This window comes from Ascaphus truei, chromosome 3 (assembly GCF_040206685.1).
Source record: "Ascaphus truei isolate aAscTru1 chromosome 3, aAscTru1.hap1, whole genome shotgun sequence".
Classification (NCBI taxonomy): domain Eukaryota; kingdom Metazoa; phylum Chordata; class Amphibia; order Anura; family Ascaphidae; genus Ascaphus; species Ascaphus truei.
In genome coordinates this window covers 250,377,501-250,392,693 of record NC_134485.1, presented here as the reverse complement: position 1 = coordinate 250,392,693, position 15,193 = coordinate 250,377,501, and the positions used below count along the sequence as shown (strand labels likewise).

Genomic DNA, 15,193 nt, shown 5'->3' with positions numbered 1-15,193 from the left:
CCTCAGTGTTCAGTTACATTCTAAACCGTATCATCATTCCGATCCATCTGATCTCACATTTATTGGCACTGACTGGGTTAAACCGAGTTGGAGAGGTGGCAACAGGGTGGAAATGCTGTTCCAGAGAGAAACTCTCCGGGTTTTCTAATTAGACACACTCCAACCTAGAGGTTTAAATGTAGATATCGATATCAATTCTTTTATCATTTCATGTTAGATGGGCGAGTGATTATAATGGTTCTTAGATGTGTTTATATCACCATTAACGGTTTTCCCTGCTTTCCTTTCTCTTATTTTTCTTTCAGACGTTACATTTATACACTTGTATTATTTTTATATATTGAATTCTTATTTGTACTAATGTTTCTGGGAAATTTTGCAGATGTATTTGTTTTTTATTACCTATGTATCTGATTGGTCCTTATTTAGGACATTTGTAACGGTGTGGATTATAATGAGTTATAAACTATGATATTGAATTACCTCCCACTGCATTTTGGCTCTGTTTCCCTTTTGTAAATTCTCCTCTTGTTTTTATTTTGTATGTGAGACTTTGCTGTGGTCTTGTGTCCACTCTGTATTGTGTTCATTGATGGCAGTTTTGTTGCTATCTTGCTGTTGAGCCCCGGTTGTAGCAGCTGTTCTGTTTGTTGTATAAAGTTTTGTAAATTGAATGTGATGATGTCACAGAGTGGCGGGTTATTTAAATTTGGAGCTTCTGAAACCCAATCATACGGATGCCCCCGAGGAAGCCGTTTAACTGTGAAATTAGTAGGACTGGACTTTTCTCTGCTGTGACCCCCCTGTGTCCAATGGGACATTTGTGTGCTGCTCCCCTTCTTCCCGTGGAGGCTGGAGCTGCCAGCACAGAATATCTGCCATTGTGGAGGAGGAATCCGGATCGGAGCATCTGCGCTGTGACCCTGGGTGGTCTCAATGCCTATTTAATACCTGTAGTATAGGATTTCTGATATACCCACAAGCCTTAAGTGATCCTGAACACCCTTTCAGCACCATTGAGTATAGGATATCCATTTTATCCTGAGGCTTGGTGTTATCTGTTACCCTTCTACCTCAGAATACACACCTAAATACACTATTTGTGTTTTTTCACAACTGTGGTTCCTGGAATTCGCGCTCCAATCGTTGTTCCTGTGAGACCTTGTGGAGGGTCCTCTCCTTGGAGTAGCACCTCAGAAACTGCCAAAGGGGTTGTATGTGATACATTTATTTATAATATTGTTATATATATATATATTCTGAGCCCTGACTTTATTTTTTTATTCACAGTATTAACTTCGTCTGACTAATAGTCTTCACTGTGAATTAACGTAGTTAACAGTTAATTAAGCTAAATAGATTTTGTGCACAGCAGCAGTTGAGTTGGTGTTATCAAACCTCCTGCAGAGAAGTATTGCCATTACAGCCACGATTGTTTCAAAGCACAGGCATGTAATAACCACGAGCCCGGTCAGGATTATATCACAGAAATGACTCTTATGCCCGGACCTGCATTCCCCCACCAATTAAGTCGGATAGAAGAACATCTGTTGTCATAGAGGCTTAGCCAACTGTTGCTTTGCTTTTCGTGTCCGGCCCGTCTTCCATGGAAGTGGTCAAGAAATCTTTCCCAAAATCAACTGAAATTAAGATATCAATAAAATTCCACAATCACAATCAATTGAAGTCTAACTTTAAGAGAAAGTAACACACCTTGGAATGGGTCTCTTCTATGACTGGGACCAGCTGCCACAGGAGAGCATAGTACATGCACTGGAAAGCTGGCAGAACAACCTGCACAGAAAGAAGACTATTTTAAATGGTGAAAGAGCAAAGTAGGCGAATGTCAAATATTTCATTTTAAGGCTCCTTCCAGCATGCCTACTAGTGACAGGCCCAGAAATATGAGCCCCTTTGTGTAAGTGGTTGCGTGATTTAAAATATGAAGCAGGTAGAAGCAATAATGTTCTTGCTATAACTTCTGCACACTCAGAGGGGGGCCCTCAGTAAGCAGTAAGGGGTTAATTATCGCTCATATTACTTTTACAGCTTTAGCTGGGATCTGTGTGTGGAAACTACTTTGTATAATCTCAATGTTTCTTCTCCTTGGAGAAATGAAACAAAGTAATCTCATTACTTCTAGTCCCCAAATAATATATTGTTTAGTTTGAGATGCAATGACCCACTTCCCAATAAATAACATCACACAGATTTAGGAGAGAAAAATAATAATTTTACCTGCACGGGCAAACTGCGTCGCTCCATATCAAAGAGAAGGAGCTGGGAGGTCCTCTGAAGCAGATTCCACGAAGTCAGATTGTGAGCACTATATATTGAGTACAAATAAATATATAAGAATGTGACACATTCATCTTATTTCCCCTATGACCTATAATTCAGGAGCAGGCGTTATGTCCGCGAGCAATAAGATATGATAAGTGAAGCAATAGATAATGCATTAAGTGTATCTAGTCAGCATGATGTTTTAGAATCAAGTTATTATTGTATGCAATCTAAAAGAGCTAGTGAGTAGCTGGAGAGGAGCACATAGCAATCATTGGGTAACATGATTATTTTACTTTCATACAGCACAAGCTTCTTATGCAGCAGTTTCAAGTAGAAAACTACAGACAAATAACACAGGGCTTACACCAATGATTTCAACCGGGGTTCACGGGCCCCCTCAAGTATTCCGCGTCCGACAGGGGGGTGGGGGTGAGCTTACTGTCCAAGGCCCGGTGGTGGCTACCCAGCTGCAGTGGTGGCCTGGCAGCGGCTCCCTGGCCACCCAGCGTGCACTGCAATCATTCACATCCCTCCTCCGTACGGCATCGGAAGTCGGGTCCAACTTCCGCCCCCGACCGGAGGAGGGAGCTGCGGACTGGCCTCAGTCTCAGAGGAGGGGGGGGGAGTATAAGAGAGAGAGGGGGGGAGTGTAAGAAAGAGAGAGGAGGGGAATATAAGAGATAGGGAGGGAGAGTGTAAGAGGTGAAGACGGACAGGGGAGAGAGTGTAAGAGAGGTAGATGGACAGGGGGGAGAGTGTAGAAGGGGTAGATGGACAGGGGGGAAGAGTGTAGGAGGGGAAGATGGTCAGGTGGGAAAGTGCAAGAGGGGAAGACGGACGGGGGAAGACAGAGACAGATGGAGTTGGAAGAGAGATGGGAGGAAAAGGGTTGGGGTTCCCCTGAATGTCACAATATCATTCTAGTGTTCATTAACCAAAAAAGGTTTAAAACCACTGGCATAAATACACAAGTATCTACCCAGACGAGTTTGCAAAACGTTATATAAAAGACAAGTTTTTCATCTTCGTTCAGAATGGGGTCTGCCAACACATCATGCTGGTTATTAAAAGGACGCGGCTGTGTGCAATGTTTGCATTGAGATTGATTACACTGAACGACACTGCAGAATCAGGAGCTAACAAACTGTGTGAAAGTGAAAGGCCAAATGTTATTAGGTAAGTGGGTAACAGTGTCGCCCACCAGGACAAAAAAGGAGGGCGACTCCAAGAAACTCAGTTTCATGATCAAATACATTTACAAACAGTGAATTTGGAGTTATTGAAAGGGGACTGTGATACATGTCCCATGGAAAGGCTTAGGAGAATACATTGCGTTATTTACTCTTCCTGGCTGCTTGCTCTCATGGAGAGTTAACCAGGAGGACGCTATCTCCCCATCATTTGCTTGTGAGTTAACCCCCTCTACAATCAAGAAATCATTGTGGTTTAGAAGGGAATACCTCCTTAAGGGCTGTTCTATAGTGGGTGCGCTTGCTAGGCCGTGAGTGCGCGCGACAGTTATAGTTGACTGAGGTTAGTCAGCCTTCCTATAATAGGACCGCGCTCGCACACGGCAGTGAGCGTGGAATCGGCCGACAGGGGAGAAGACGGGGAAAATAAAGATTTTGCGCCGCTACCGGTGCTGAAATGTGTGTGTGTGTACAATGTTAATAAATAATTTATTTACCAACGTATTTAACACACACACACACACACACAGTACGTCACTGTGTCGCTCACAGCATACACACAAAAAGTGTGCGGCACGTGCACAGCCGCACACAATATATTACGGGTCTAAGGCTAGGTCCCTGCTGCAGTGCACGCTATGGCGTGCGCTGCAGGAACAAGAACCGCCCCTCAATGGGGCCGGGGCCGCTACCTACCTTTCTGAAGACAGGAAAACTGTGCTCAGGACTTGCGATCGAGCGCTGGCCACACCCCCCGCGGTTCAGCCAATGAGGGTGAACCTGTCTGGTGATGTCATGCCCCCCCCCCGTCTTTCCCCCTGCAACTGCAACACACTGCAAAGATACGCTCTGCATCCTCCTCTCAAGCACTGCACTGCTATTTGGTGTAGAGGAGTACCAATTAAAGGAGAGGACATTGGTCATGCCAAGAATGAGATGGCTCACTTATGAAATGCTGTCAGCCTTCTCAGAGTGCAGGACATTGGGTGCACATCTTCTGCCGTCCAAAGCTCTTCTCCCTAACCAGTAATGACAATAATAAGAGCAGTGAGAGCACATCCCTGTGCAACACCATATGTAAGGAAACAGAAATAACAACAGACTGTACCATAGACTTAGTTTTCCCCACGACATTTCCTTCCTGGTTTATTCAGTGACATGAATTGTAGTATAACTGTATACAATAAGGCAGCAGTGCAGAAACTGGGGGGCATGCAAGATTTTTTGGGGTACGTGGCGGATGCAGGGGCCCGGCACTCTTCCCCAAGGCATTTAAATTAAATGCCGGGGTACCACACAAGGCCTCTGTAACTCCCCTTACCGTGACTTGGTCGGCTTGGGCAACATGTCATCAAATGACGCCGCAGGGTCACGTGACATCACATGACCCCCACGGCGTGATTTGATGCTTTAGACTAGGTAAGGGGTGGCGGGAGCAGTGCGGGAGAGCAGACAGGGGGGCGCAGGGCAAACGTTTGCACACTCCTGCAATAAGGTAAAAAACTGTCCACATCTTAAAGCAGGGGTGCCCAACTCCAATAGTCTTCAAGACCCCACAACAGGTTAGGTTTTAAAGATATCCCAGCTTCAGCACAGGTGTCTCAAATCAGTGGCTCAGTGGCAGACCTGTTGGGGGGTCTTGAGTGCTGGAGTTGAGCATCACTGTCTTAAAGGATGAAACAGACATACAAAATGATGTAAGTGCCACACAAGACTGTACTTTATTTTGGGGATTAAGCTGTCTCCCTATCTATATCCTACATTTGGAAAGACAACTCTATCTTACATGATGCAGCACTTGTGGTATGTATAGAGATGTTACATTGACTGTGTGCTTTTACTTTACTGTAATTCTAGTATATACTGACAAGATCCCCAAGTATTTCCTGCATTACCTGCTTAACAGCATCTAATGGATAACACAATAGTTAGATACAAGCCTTTCCTTGTCAGAGAAAATATAGCCCTATGGTAAAGTTACAATATAACTATCCAGGGTCCATACTCACCTCCTGTAGAATATCATCCAGCATTTGGTTAAACGTGTCCACCAGCTGATCTATCAGTTGTCTTTTGGAAAGACTAACCCGGAGGTGGCACGCCAGCTCTTCCTTCCCGAGACTGCAGTATGCTTTGGAGCAAGCCTCTAGCACCTCCGTGTCTGAATGGTGCACAACGATGTGTCTCAGCTGCTTCAGCAAGGCATCCAAGTGCTGCAAATAAGGGGGATGGATCGCCATGGATCGCCGTGCCATATTTCTGAGCTCTTACATCTTAAATTCATGTTTTATCCAATATGATGAGGTATTATCCACACAAGTGAGCAGATGTTTGTTTAATTCCTCATGAACTGATGGCTAACAGCTATTAAGCTACTGCCCCAGTCCTCCCTGCTGCATGCGGGCCTAGTGGCTGCAGAGACTACAGCTGTGATCTGCGGTCTGTAGGGGAGGTCGGGGCCATGATGGGGCGCGGCCATGACGGGGCATATCTGCCCTGCCATTGGCTCTGTGCAGACCACGTGACCGCGTCGCTGCACGGGAAGACAACATTCTTGACTTCCCTGGTTGCGGACGTGTCACAGCGCTTTGCGCGCCCACACACACACAGCCACTGGGGCCTGCCCCATAGAGGGCTGTGCTGTGGGGCGCGCACCCATAGCGCGCACCGCCTTGACCACTGGGGACTCGGCCCAGGTCTAGTAAAGCAAAAAGTTACAGGTATTGCATGTTAATGAAAAAGACCCAGCGCACAACTCTCATAGTGTAATACAGCAATTATATTGTTACACACAGGTGAGGTAATATATGCACGTACAAGATAACGCAGTTAGAAAAGCGGGGCATGTTTGTTGTACATATCCCACAAACATGCCCCGCTTTTCTAACTGCGTTATCTTGTACGTGCATATATTACCTCACCTGTATGTAACAATATAATTACTGTCTTACACTATGAGAGTTGTGCCTTTTTCATGTCCATTCATGGGGTGCTGAGCCATCCACTTTGACGAGCAGCAGACTCTCCTCACTATTGAAGAGATTGTTGTATGTATTTTTTGAATCCTACTATCACAATATTATTTCAATATTGTATCTTTGCCTTCAATTTAGGGTGCACTTTATTTAAGATAGGTACTTATTTAACGCCTAATCTAGAAATCCCTTTAATATATCACATTGTCACAACATTTTACAGTTTGGTGCGCAGTTTTTCTCTTCTTTCTATATTGCATTTCAATGAAAAGATTTATTTCAGAGTTTGATTATTGAGGAAACTGATGGAATCACTTCCCTAATTAATAGTCTGAATTCAATAAGTCTCCTGGCACTACAGGTCCAGCAACAGGTAAAACAGGCACATGTGACACAGTGGCACCACAGTTCTCTTACAACCATCCCCAAGACAGAGGTTATTTTAATTGTTACAAATATAGCAAACATCACATCATATTATATTATGACACACACGTACAAATAGAGGTGCCACTATAAGACTACAATCTATATACTTAGCAATCTCCTGTGAGCCACCTTCAATCTCTGCCAGGGGGCAACGCCAAAATATGATGTATTTTCAGCTCTAAGAGCTGTCCCATGTAGCTACAGATCTCAGTCTGGTATACATTGAACTTCTGTTCACGTTTACCACATTAAAGCCGTGTAGCACATCGAAGTACAAGTTCTTCATACACTTTTATAAATAAGATTCCCTTACAAGTCTGCAGCCTTTGCTCGCCTTTATTTCTGAGATGCCTGTTTTATTCTTTGCTGGTTTCTCAACTCGGAAACAGTACACATCAGTTTATACGGTGCAGTGCAATGTACGATACTCCATTCACTTGAATGGGTCGCCCACGTGTCTTCCAACGCCAGGACGCGTCTTATGACAGACTGTAGTACTGCTTAGTAAATAGAGCTCAATATGGCCTCATGGAAAGGATCTGGTTTGCTGAGTGTTTGTACGAACAGAAAACAATTAGGAAGACTCTTCCCATCGTCCTTCTTTTACTTACATTGTCCATGCATCTCGCAGCATAAACCTCCATATCAAAATACTGAACAATCTGCAAGAGGTTTGTCACGTTTACTGGATCCAATGAATACTGCAGAAGAAAAAAACATCAGTGACCTACAGTACTGTTATTGAGGCACGAGAAGCAGCTGCTTTCAGTCTAAATGATATATTTATCTTGAATAGAAAAGATAAACTTAGTCACACCTATAATGTCAGTCCTGGGCAGCCATCCCTGGCACTGCAAGTCATTAACAAGACAAGACGTTAAGATATCAGCACAGTCTCAATCGGTTCGACATCAGCCTCTATATACTGCATCACTTAACCAATGTCAATATCTCCATCTCGTCTCTGAAGGAGAGGCCCCGTAGCCTCTAACATATTGGCAGACACCAACAGTGAAATATAACGCACGCAAAAGGCATTTGTGGGGGAAATAAATACAAGTCTCTCTCAAGAAACCTGACCAGCTGGCTCGAGCACACGCTTCTAAATATACACAGTGACTGTGCTACAAGGGAAAATAATGCAAGTGTCCTCCAACAGCCAGCAGCCCTCCTGTGAATATAGTGTGCAGTTAAATGATACGCTATCAATGCACAAGGCACACTATGTGAATTGATTGTGAAAGCAATGGGACTTTACTTATGAAATGGTAAAGGACAAATTGCTAGGAAAAGATGTGACATCAAGTGCATTACTTGTTTAAAGATGCAATAAGCTGAGCAAAATATCACAGGCCCAAATAACATTGTATACAATTTAACCAAAACACATGTACAATTGTATTATTTTATTTTGTAACTATTTGGATTCTCGAGTGCTACTGTTTTCCTAATAAATATGTCCATGGTAAAGTCACCCCATCCAAGGAGAGAAATGCAGAAAAGCTATTTGAGACCTGACTGCAAAAGATGTTTGGTCTTTTACAAGAATGATATCATGGGCTCACATGTGCGCTCTTTCTCACCTTCACCAGAAGGACAGGAAGTGTCCCTGCAAAGTGTTCAGTAATCCTGGTACAATCTTCCACTTGCACTTTCTTCTCCTTGGCCGAGAGGACCTAGTGTAAAGGAGCACTTCTTACACCCAAGCAGACACCATTCCTCCTTATCATCAGTGTGCGGCAGGATATATATATAACCATGTTAAAAAAAAATTTGGAGGCAAAAAGTGACACTGTGTGCTCATTTGCATGTCATTTCCCAGAATCCCTTGCTGCAGTGGACGTGCTGTATGCTGGGTGATAATGGGGAAAGGCGGGGTTGCAGACCTGCCTAAGACATGCAGATGAGCATACAGTTGTATTTGCATATATATATATATATATATATATATATATATATATATATATAGTGCTCGACAAATAATGATAACCTGTCGCCCGTTGCGAGTGGATTTAGGCAGCTGGCGACCCGTGCTGCAGCTCAATGAATTCCCCTGCTCGTGCCAATTTTTTATTTTTTTTTAAATAAATAAATAAATAAATAATCCTCCTCCCTGATTGGGTTAAAAAAAAAGTTAAAAAAAATGGCGGCAAATCCTGTGGTCCCGGCGCGCGTGCACAGGGCAAGCAGAGTGTCCTGCCATTTGCGCTGCCTGTTCCCCCCAGCAACCCAGAATCCCCCGCATCCCTCCCCCCCCCCACTCCCCACATGGGACGGAGGGGGAAGCCCAAACCAAGCCCCGCGCGCAACCCAGCCCCCCCCCCTCCGCTCCCCACGTGGGACGGAGGGGGAAGCCCAAAAGAAGCGCCGCGCGCGATCCTGCCCCCCCCCACACCCTCCGCTCCCCACGTGGGACGGAGAGGGAAGCCCAAAACAAGCGCGCGATCCAGCCCCCCCGCACCCTCCGCTCCCCACGTGGGACGGAGGGGGAAGTGCCAACCCAGCTTCCCCCGTGCGCGCCTCCTGCGCTAGTCCGCCTCCTGCCCATGATCTCCCCCTAATCACCTGCCCCCGATCCTCGCTTGCTGCCCGGGGGTGTCCGGGGAGCGTGCTGCGGCGTCGGCCGCTTCGGGGGGGGGGGGACCTGCTGCTGCTGCTGCTGCTGAGGCCCACGCTGCGCTGTGTGTCCCATGTCTTGGAGAGGGCCCACTGCCGTGCGGAGACCCCACTGCTGCCATGTGTGACCCGGTGAGTGTGTGAGTGACAGACTGAGTGTCTGTGAGTGTGTGAGTGTGCCTGTGTGTCTGTCAGTGTGCCTGTGTGTCTGTCAGTGTGCCAGTGTGTCTGTGAGTGTGCCTGTGTGTCTGTGAGTGTGCCTGTGTGTCTGTGAGTGTGCCTGTGTGTCTGTGAGTGTGCCTGTGTCTGTGAGTGTGCCTGTGTGTCTGTCAGTGTGCCTGTGTGTCTGTCAGTGTGCCTGTGTGTCTGTCAGTGTGCCTGTGTGTCTGTCAGTGTGCCTGTGTGTCTGTGAGTGTGCCTGTGTGTCTGTGAGTGTGCCTGTGTGTCTGTGAGTGTGCCTGTGTGTCTGTGAGTGTGCCTGTCAGTGTGCCTGTGTGTCTGTCAGTGTGCCTGTGTGTCTGTCAGTGTGCCTGTGTGTCTGTCAGTGTGCCTGTGTGTCTGTCAGTGTGCCTGTGTGTCTGTGAGTGTGCCTGTGTGTCTGTGAGTGTGCCTGTGTGCCTGTGAGTGTGCCTGTGTGTCTGTGAGTGTGCCTGTGTGTCTGTGAGTGTGCCTGTGTGTCTGTGAGTGTGCCTGTGTGTATGTGAGTGTGCCTGTGTGTCTGTGAGTGTGCCTGTGTGTCTGTGAGTGTGCCTGTGTGTCTGTCAGTGTGCCTGTGTGTCTGTGAGTGTGCCTGTGTGTCTGTGAGTGTGCCTGTGTGTCTGTCAGTGTGCCTGTGTGTCTGTGAGTGTGCCTGTGTGTCTGTGAGTGTGCCTGTCTGTGTGTCTGTGTGTCTGTGTGTGTGCCTGTCTGTGTGTCTGTGTGTGTGCCTGTCTGTGTGCCTGTGTGCCTGTGTGCCTGTGTGCGTGTGTGCGTGTGTGCGTGTGTGCGTGTGTGCGTGTGTGTGTGTGTGTGTGTGTGTGTGTGTGTGTGTGTGTGAATGTCTCTGAGTGTGTGTCTGTGAGTCTTCTGCGTGAGTGTGTCTCTGCGTGAGTGTCTGCGTGAGTGTGTCTCTGCGTGTCTGTGAGTGTCTGAGTGAGTGAGAGTGAGTGTGTGTCTGTGAGTGTCACCCTCTCCGTGTCGCCCTCGCCTTCTCCCTGTCGCCCTCTCCCTGTGTCGCCCTCGCCCTCTCTCTGTCTTTGTCTCTCATTCTCTCTGTGTGTGTTCTGTGTCTCTCTTTTGTGTGTCTCTCATTTTTGTGTGTCTCTCATTTTTGTGTGTCTCTCATTTTTGTGTGTCTCTCATTTTTGTGTGTCTCTCTTTTTCTGTGTGTCTCTCTTTTTCTGTGTGTCTCTCTTTTTCTGTGTGTGTCTCTCTTTTTCTGTGTGTGTCTCTCTTTTTCTGTGTGTGTCTCTCTTTTTCTGTGTGTCTCTCTTTTTCTGTGTGTGTCTCTCTTTTTCTGTGTGTGTCTCTCTTTTTCTGTGTGTGTCTCTCTGTCTGTCTCTCTCTGTCTGTCTCTGTCTGTCTGTCTCTCTGGCCGAGTCCATAGAAGGACAGGCCGCGCTGAGCTGTGCGGACGCTCCGCGCTGAGCCCCTGCATACTCAATGAGGATGCCTTGAGAGGGGGCTCACGCGAGCGTCCGCAGGCGTGCTGAGGCGCTGGAGTTTTCAGCCGACAGCCAAGCTGTTTTTCAGAGCACTGTCGGCTGAAAACATCCAATCAGCGCGGAGCAGCGTCAACGTCACGGCGCCTTGACGTCTCTTTATCTGTCTCTCTCTCTCCCACTCTCTCTCTCCCACTCTCTCTCTCTGTCTCTCCCACTCTCTCTCTGTCTCTCCCACTCTCTTTCTGTCTCTCCCACTCTCTCTCTCTCTCCCACTCTCTCTCTCTCCCACTCTCTCTCTCTCCCACTCTCTCTCTCTCCCACTCTCTCTCTCTTCCACTCTCTCTCTCTTCCACTCTCTCTCTCTTCCACTCACTCTCTCTCTCTCCCACTCTCTCTCTCCCTCTCTCCCTCTCCCACTCTCTCTCTCCCTCTCCCACTCTCTCGCTCCCTCTCCCACTCTCTCGCTCCCTCTCCCACTCTCTCGCTCCCTCTCTCCCTCTCCCACTCACTCTCTCTCACTCTCTCTCTCTCCCACTCTCTCTCCCACTCTCTCTCTCTCTCTCACACTCTCTCACTCTCTCCCACACTCTCTCTCTCTCCCACACTCTCTCTCTCTCTCCCCCACACACTCTCTCTCTCCCCCACACACTCTCGCTCTCTCCCCCACACACTCTCACACTATGGATCTGGATATCTTAACTGCCCTATACTACACTGAAATAACCTATACTGCTTACTTCCAGATCTGACTCAAGCTTCACACGGAAGACATCGAACCCCCCCTAACCCAGAAGACAGGTAACGAACACCTCCCCTCCAATGTATAACATTGCGGGAATGAGGGTACCTGGACTTTGAGGGTCTGCGGATCAGGTAAGATCCCAGACGGGATTGCTGCTTTAAATATTGTGAAGCGGGGGCATCCAGACACTAGTTAAGGGGTTCAGGAAACTAGTCATCCACATCTGGCTTTTTTTTTCTAGATTCGACATTTATACACACACACACACACACACACACCAACGACTAATTGTAGTATAATGTAATACAATAAATAAACTAATATCAAAAACGAATGTTCTTACTAGGAATTTATTCAATTTATGGCTTTTTTTTAAATGCGTGGCTGGGGGCGGGACTAGAGGCGGGGTTGGGGGCGGGACTAGGTGGCGAGTAGATTTTTTGGTTCGGCGAGTAGATTTTTGGGTGATTTGTCAAGCACTGTATATATATATATATATATATATATATATATATATATAATAATAATAATAGCATGTTCTTGTATAGCGCTGCTAGTTTTACGTAGTGCTTTACAGAGACATTTTGCAGGCACAGGTCCCTGCCCCGTGGAGCTTAAAATCTATGTTTTTGGTGTCTGAGGCACAGGGAGATAAAGTGACTTGCCCAAGGTCACAAGGAGTCGACACCGGGAATTGAACCAGGCTCCCCTGCTTCAAACTCAGTGCCAGTCAGTCTTTTTACTCACTGAGTCGCTCCGTCTCATACATAATGCTCAACTAACTAAGAAGAGAAGTGCTATTACACTTATCTCGAGAGCTCAGCGGTGCATAGAAACAGAACTATGCTGTAGCAGCTGTTTATGTTCAAAGACAGCCCTAATAAATATGCTCAGAACTGTTGTGTAGTGCAGCATAACTACACACATCCCACCACATATTCACCAGAAAATGAAAAGACACAACGGTCCATATTTATGTGGTGCTATTCCACAAGACCCCTTCCAGGACCATAAGGCACCTTACAGCTCATTGAAATGAATGGACTGTACGATGCATCCAAGATCCCCACCGTGTCTTATTGCGTAGTACTGCCCAGTAAATATGGACACATCTATTATTGTGGCTCTCTCCCACAATTTCCAGCGGCTAACTCTGGAGACTTCCCCACCGATATCACACAGACAACAGGTGAGAGGATTCCACTACAGAAATCACTGACCTTCCTGGCTGGTCCTCTTGCCACCGGAGGGTGACCTTCCACTGCCTGCCGGACACTTGCTAGGATGAGTTCAATCAGGAGGCATTCTTTAGTAGCGTTCAAAGCTAAAATCCAATTACATCTGTGTCACAATCTAAACCAGAGAACACAGCAAAATACATGTGCAAAGTTGCTACAAAGTCAGGTTCAGTTCACTAGGCTTCTTCTACTTGGGCATTCTCCACTACAACGACATTTCCTGAATGTCCTATCCTGCAACTGCATATATATATATGAGACACGGTAGAGTCCTTCTCTCCCATTTCCCTGCATGTCAGATCATGTTAACGCAGAACGCAATCTCCCCTGGAACATGAGCACTTTGGGGGTATGAAGGAGCCACCCCGACATGGGGCCCCTGGAATACCAGACCCCATGGCGTAGTGTCCTGCGGCACCCAAAGGGTTAATCTAGTAGTTTGGCAGTAGAGGAGAGAGCTGGCACATTGCCAACGGAGGCCCATATTCATTAAAGGGTGCCACACCTTAACTCGGGCTAAAGCTTAGCACCCTTCTGTGAACAGAAGGAGGCGATAGCTGAGAGAAGGGAACCAGCACATTTCCTGTATTTTTTTGGCCCTTGAATTGCAGTAGTATAATGAAAAGGACACATAGGTTAGTAAATATGAGCTGCAGTGGCACACTTAGGCCCAGATTCACTAAAGGCTGCTAAGCTTTAACACGCCATCCTTTCAGTGGTAGTTAAGGAGAAATAGAGCTCAGCGCCCTTTCATCTGGGCCTTAATGTTGTGCTTAATGTTGGATGTTGAGGGAAATGTTTAAGGGTACATCATCTTTACATTTTGTCTCATTTAGTTTATTTGTAAGTGAAACACTGTTAAAAAAAACCCATTAATAATAATAATTTTATGTACATATACAGTGCTTTTCAATGCTGAAAAAAATGATGCCTTGCAGACTACATCTCATTTTATCATTTTCTAAAACAGATACGTACACACGGCTCAAATGTTTCATTTTTAATATGTGTAAGCAGTAGAAATGTCTCATTTGTTTTAGTGCACTTTGGGTACGGTTTCAAGATGGCAAGTACTGGTCCTCAAATGGTACACTGTAAGACATTCAGACAATAATAAATGCCGCTATACAAACAGTGTTAACTAAAAGGTCTACTTAGGTTAGGACTTGTGCTCGCAGCAAAATGAATACATGAAGCCAAATGTGGGGAATTAGGTCTAAGTATTCAACCTTTGCAATGCAGCTGCCAACCCGAGAAATGCAGAGTCACTAAGAGTCACGTGCATAGCACGTTGGCTTCCAGAGGAATGCAGTGCAGGCCTCGCTGGTAGCACAAGGGTTAATTAACCTTTCATAACACTCTATTGAAAATGTTCTTCGTATGTGCAGCACGACACCAAGAAACCTATGCATGGCTTCTTTCCCAGCATATGATCCCAGACAGGACTGCTGAATAATGAGGGCTAGATCCGGAGCTGGTGTGCCAGCCGGCCTCAGAAACATTACTCAGGGAAGTTAAACACAGCTTACTAGGGAAACCCGGATCTGATACCAAATCCTAACTCACCGCCGTCCTCTTCCGTAGTATCCTGCAGCAGAGTGGATGACATGCATTGCCAGTCTTTTAGAAAGCTCGGTGTGCAGTCCCAGAGGCTGTCAACAAGGTACGTCAGGTGGTCATGCAGCTAAAGTGAGGAACACACAGCAACTGATAAGACACCATTACAGGGTGCAAAATAGCCGGCTGCCATCGCGGTGACGGTGAAGGGGTAACCCGGACATCAATAAAGGTATTATGCCCGGCTGGTTACCTCTGAACCATATTTGTGGGTTTAGAGTGTCAGCTCTTGGACCTATTGGTTGTACATGAAATGCATGTGATTGTGCAACAATAAAGAATGTGTGTGTGTGTTTTACCTTTCCAGGAGTGCTAACCAGTGGAGACTCACAGGCTATGAGTTTCAAGGGGAGGGTTTGCGGTAACAGTGTTGTCACATTGTATCTAGGTAGACGGGGCCCAGAGATGCTGGCCACCCCAAAAATGTATCCGGGAATCAAGTCAGATTCCCCGGGAC

The 15,193-nt window shown here is 46.4% G+C and overlaps 1 protein-coding gene across 4 annotated transcripts in view; it reads right to left on the bottom strand.

Annotated features, from left to right (window-relative positions):
* Nucleotides 1-15,193, bottom strand: part of LOC142489583 (cohesin subunit SA-2-like) — a 98,774-nt gene that overhangs the window by 41,762 nt on the left and 41,819 nt on the right. For all 4 annotated transcript variants that reach the window (XM_075590605.1, XM_075590607.1, XM_075590606.1 and 1 more), the window contains 8 exons: nt 14,686-14,803; nt 13,102-13,205; nt 8,464-8,556; nt 7,492-7,581; nt 5,486-5,689; nt 4,422-4,495; nt 2,239-2,326; nt 1,714-1,794 (listed from right to left, as the gene is read on the bottom strand). In XM_075590605.1, coding sequence (XP_075446720.1) covers nt 1,714-1,794; nt 2,239-2,326; nt 4,422-4,495; nt 5,486-5,689; nt 7,492-7,581; nt 8,464-8,556; nt 13,102-13,205; nt 14,686-14,803 — 852 coding nt within the window. The remainder of the gene's footprint in view (nt 1-1,713; nt 1,795-2,238; nt 2,327-4,421; nt 4,496-5,485; nt 5,690-7,491; nt 7,582-8,463; nt 8,557-13,101; nt 13,206-14,685; nt 14,804-15,193) is intronic.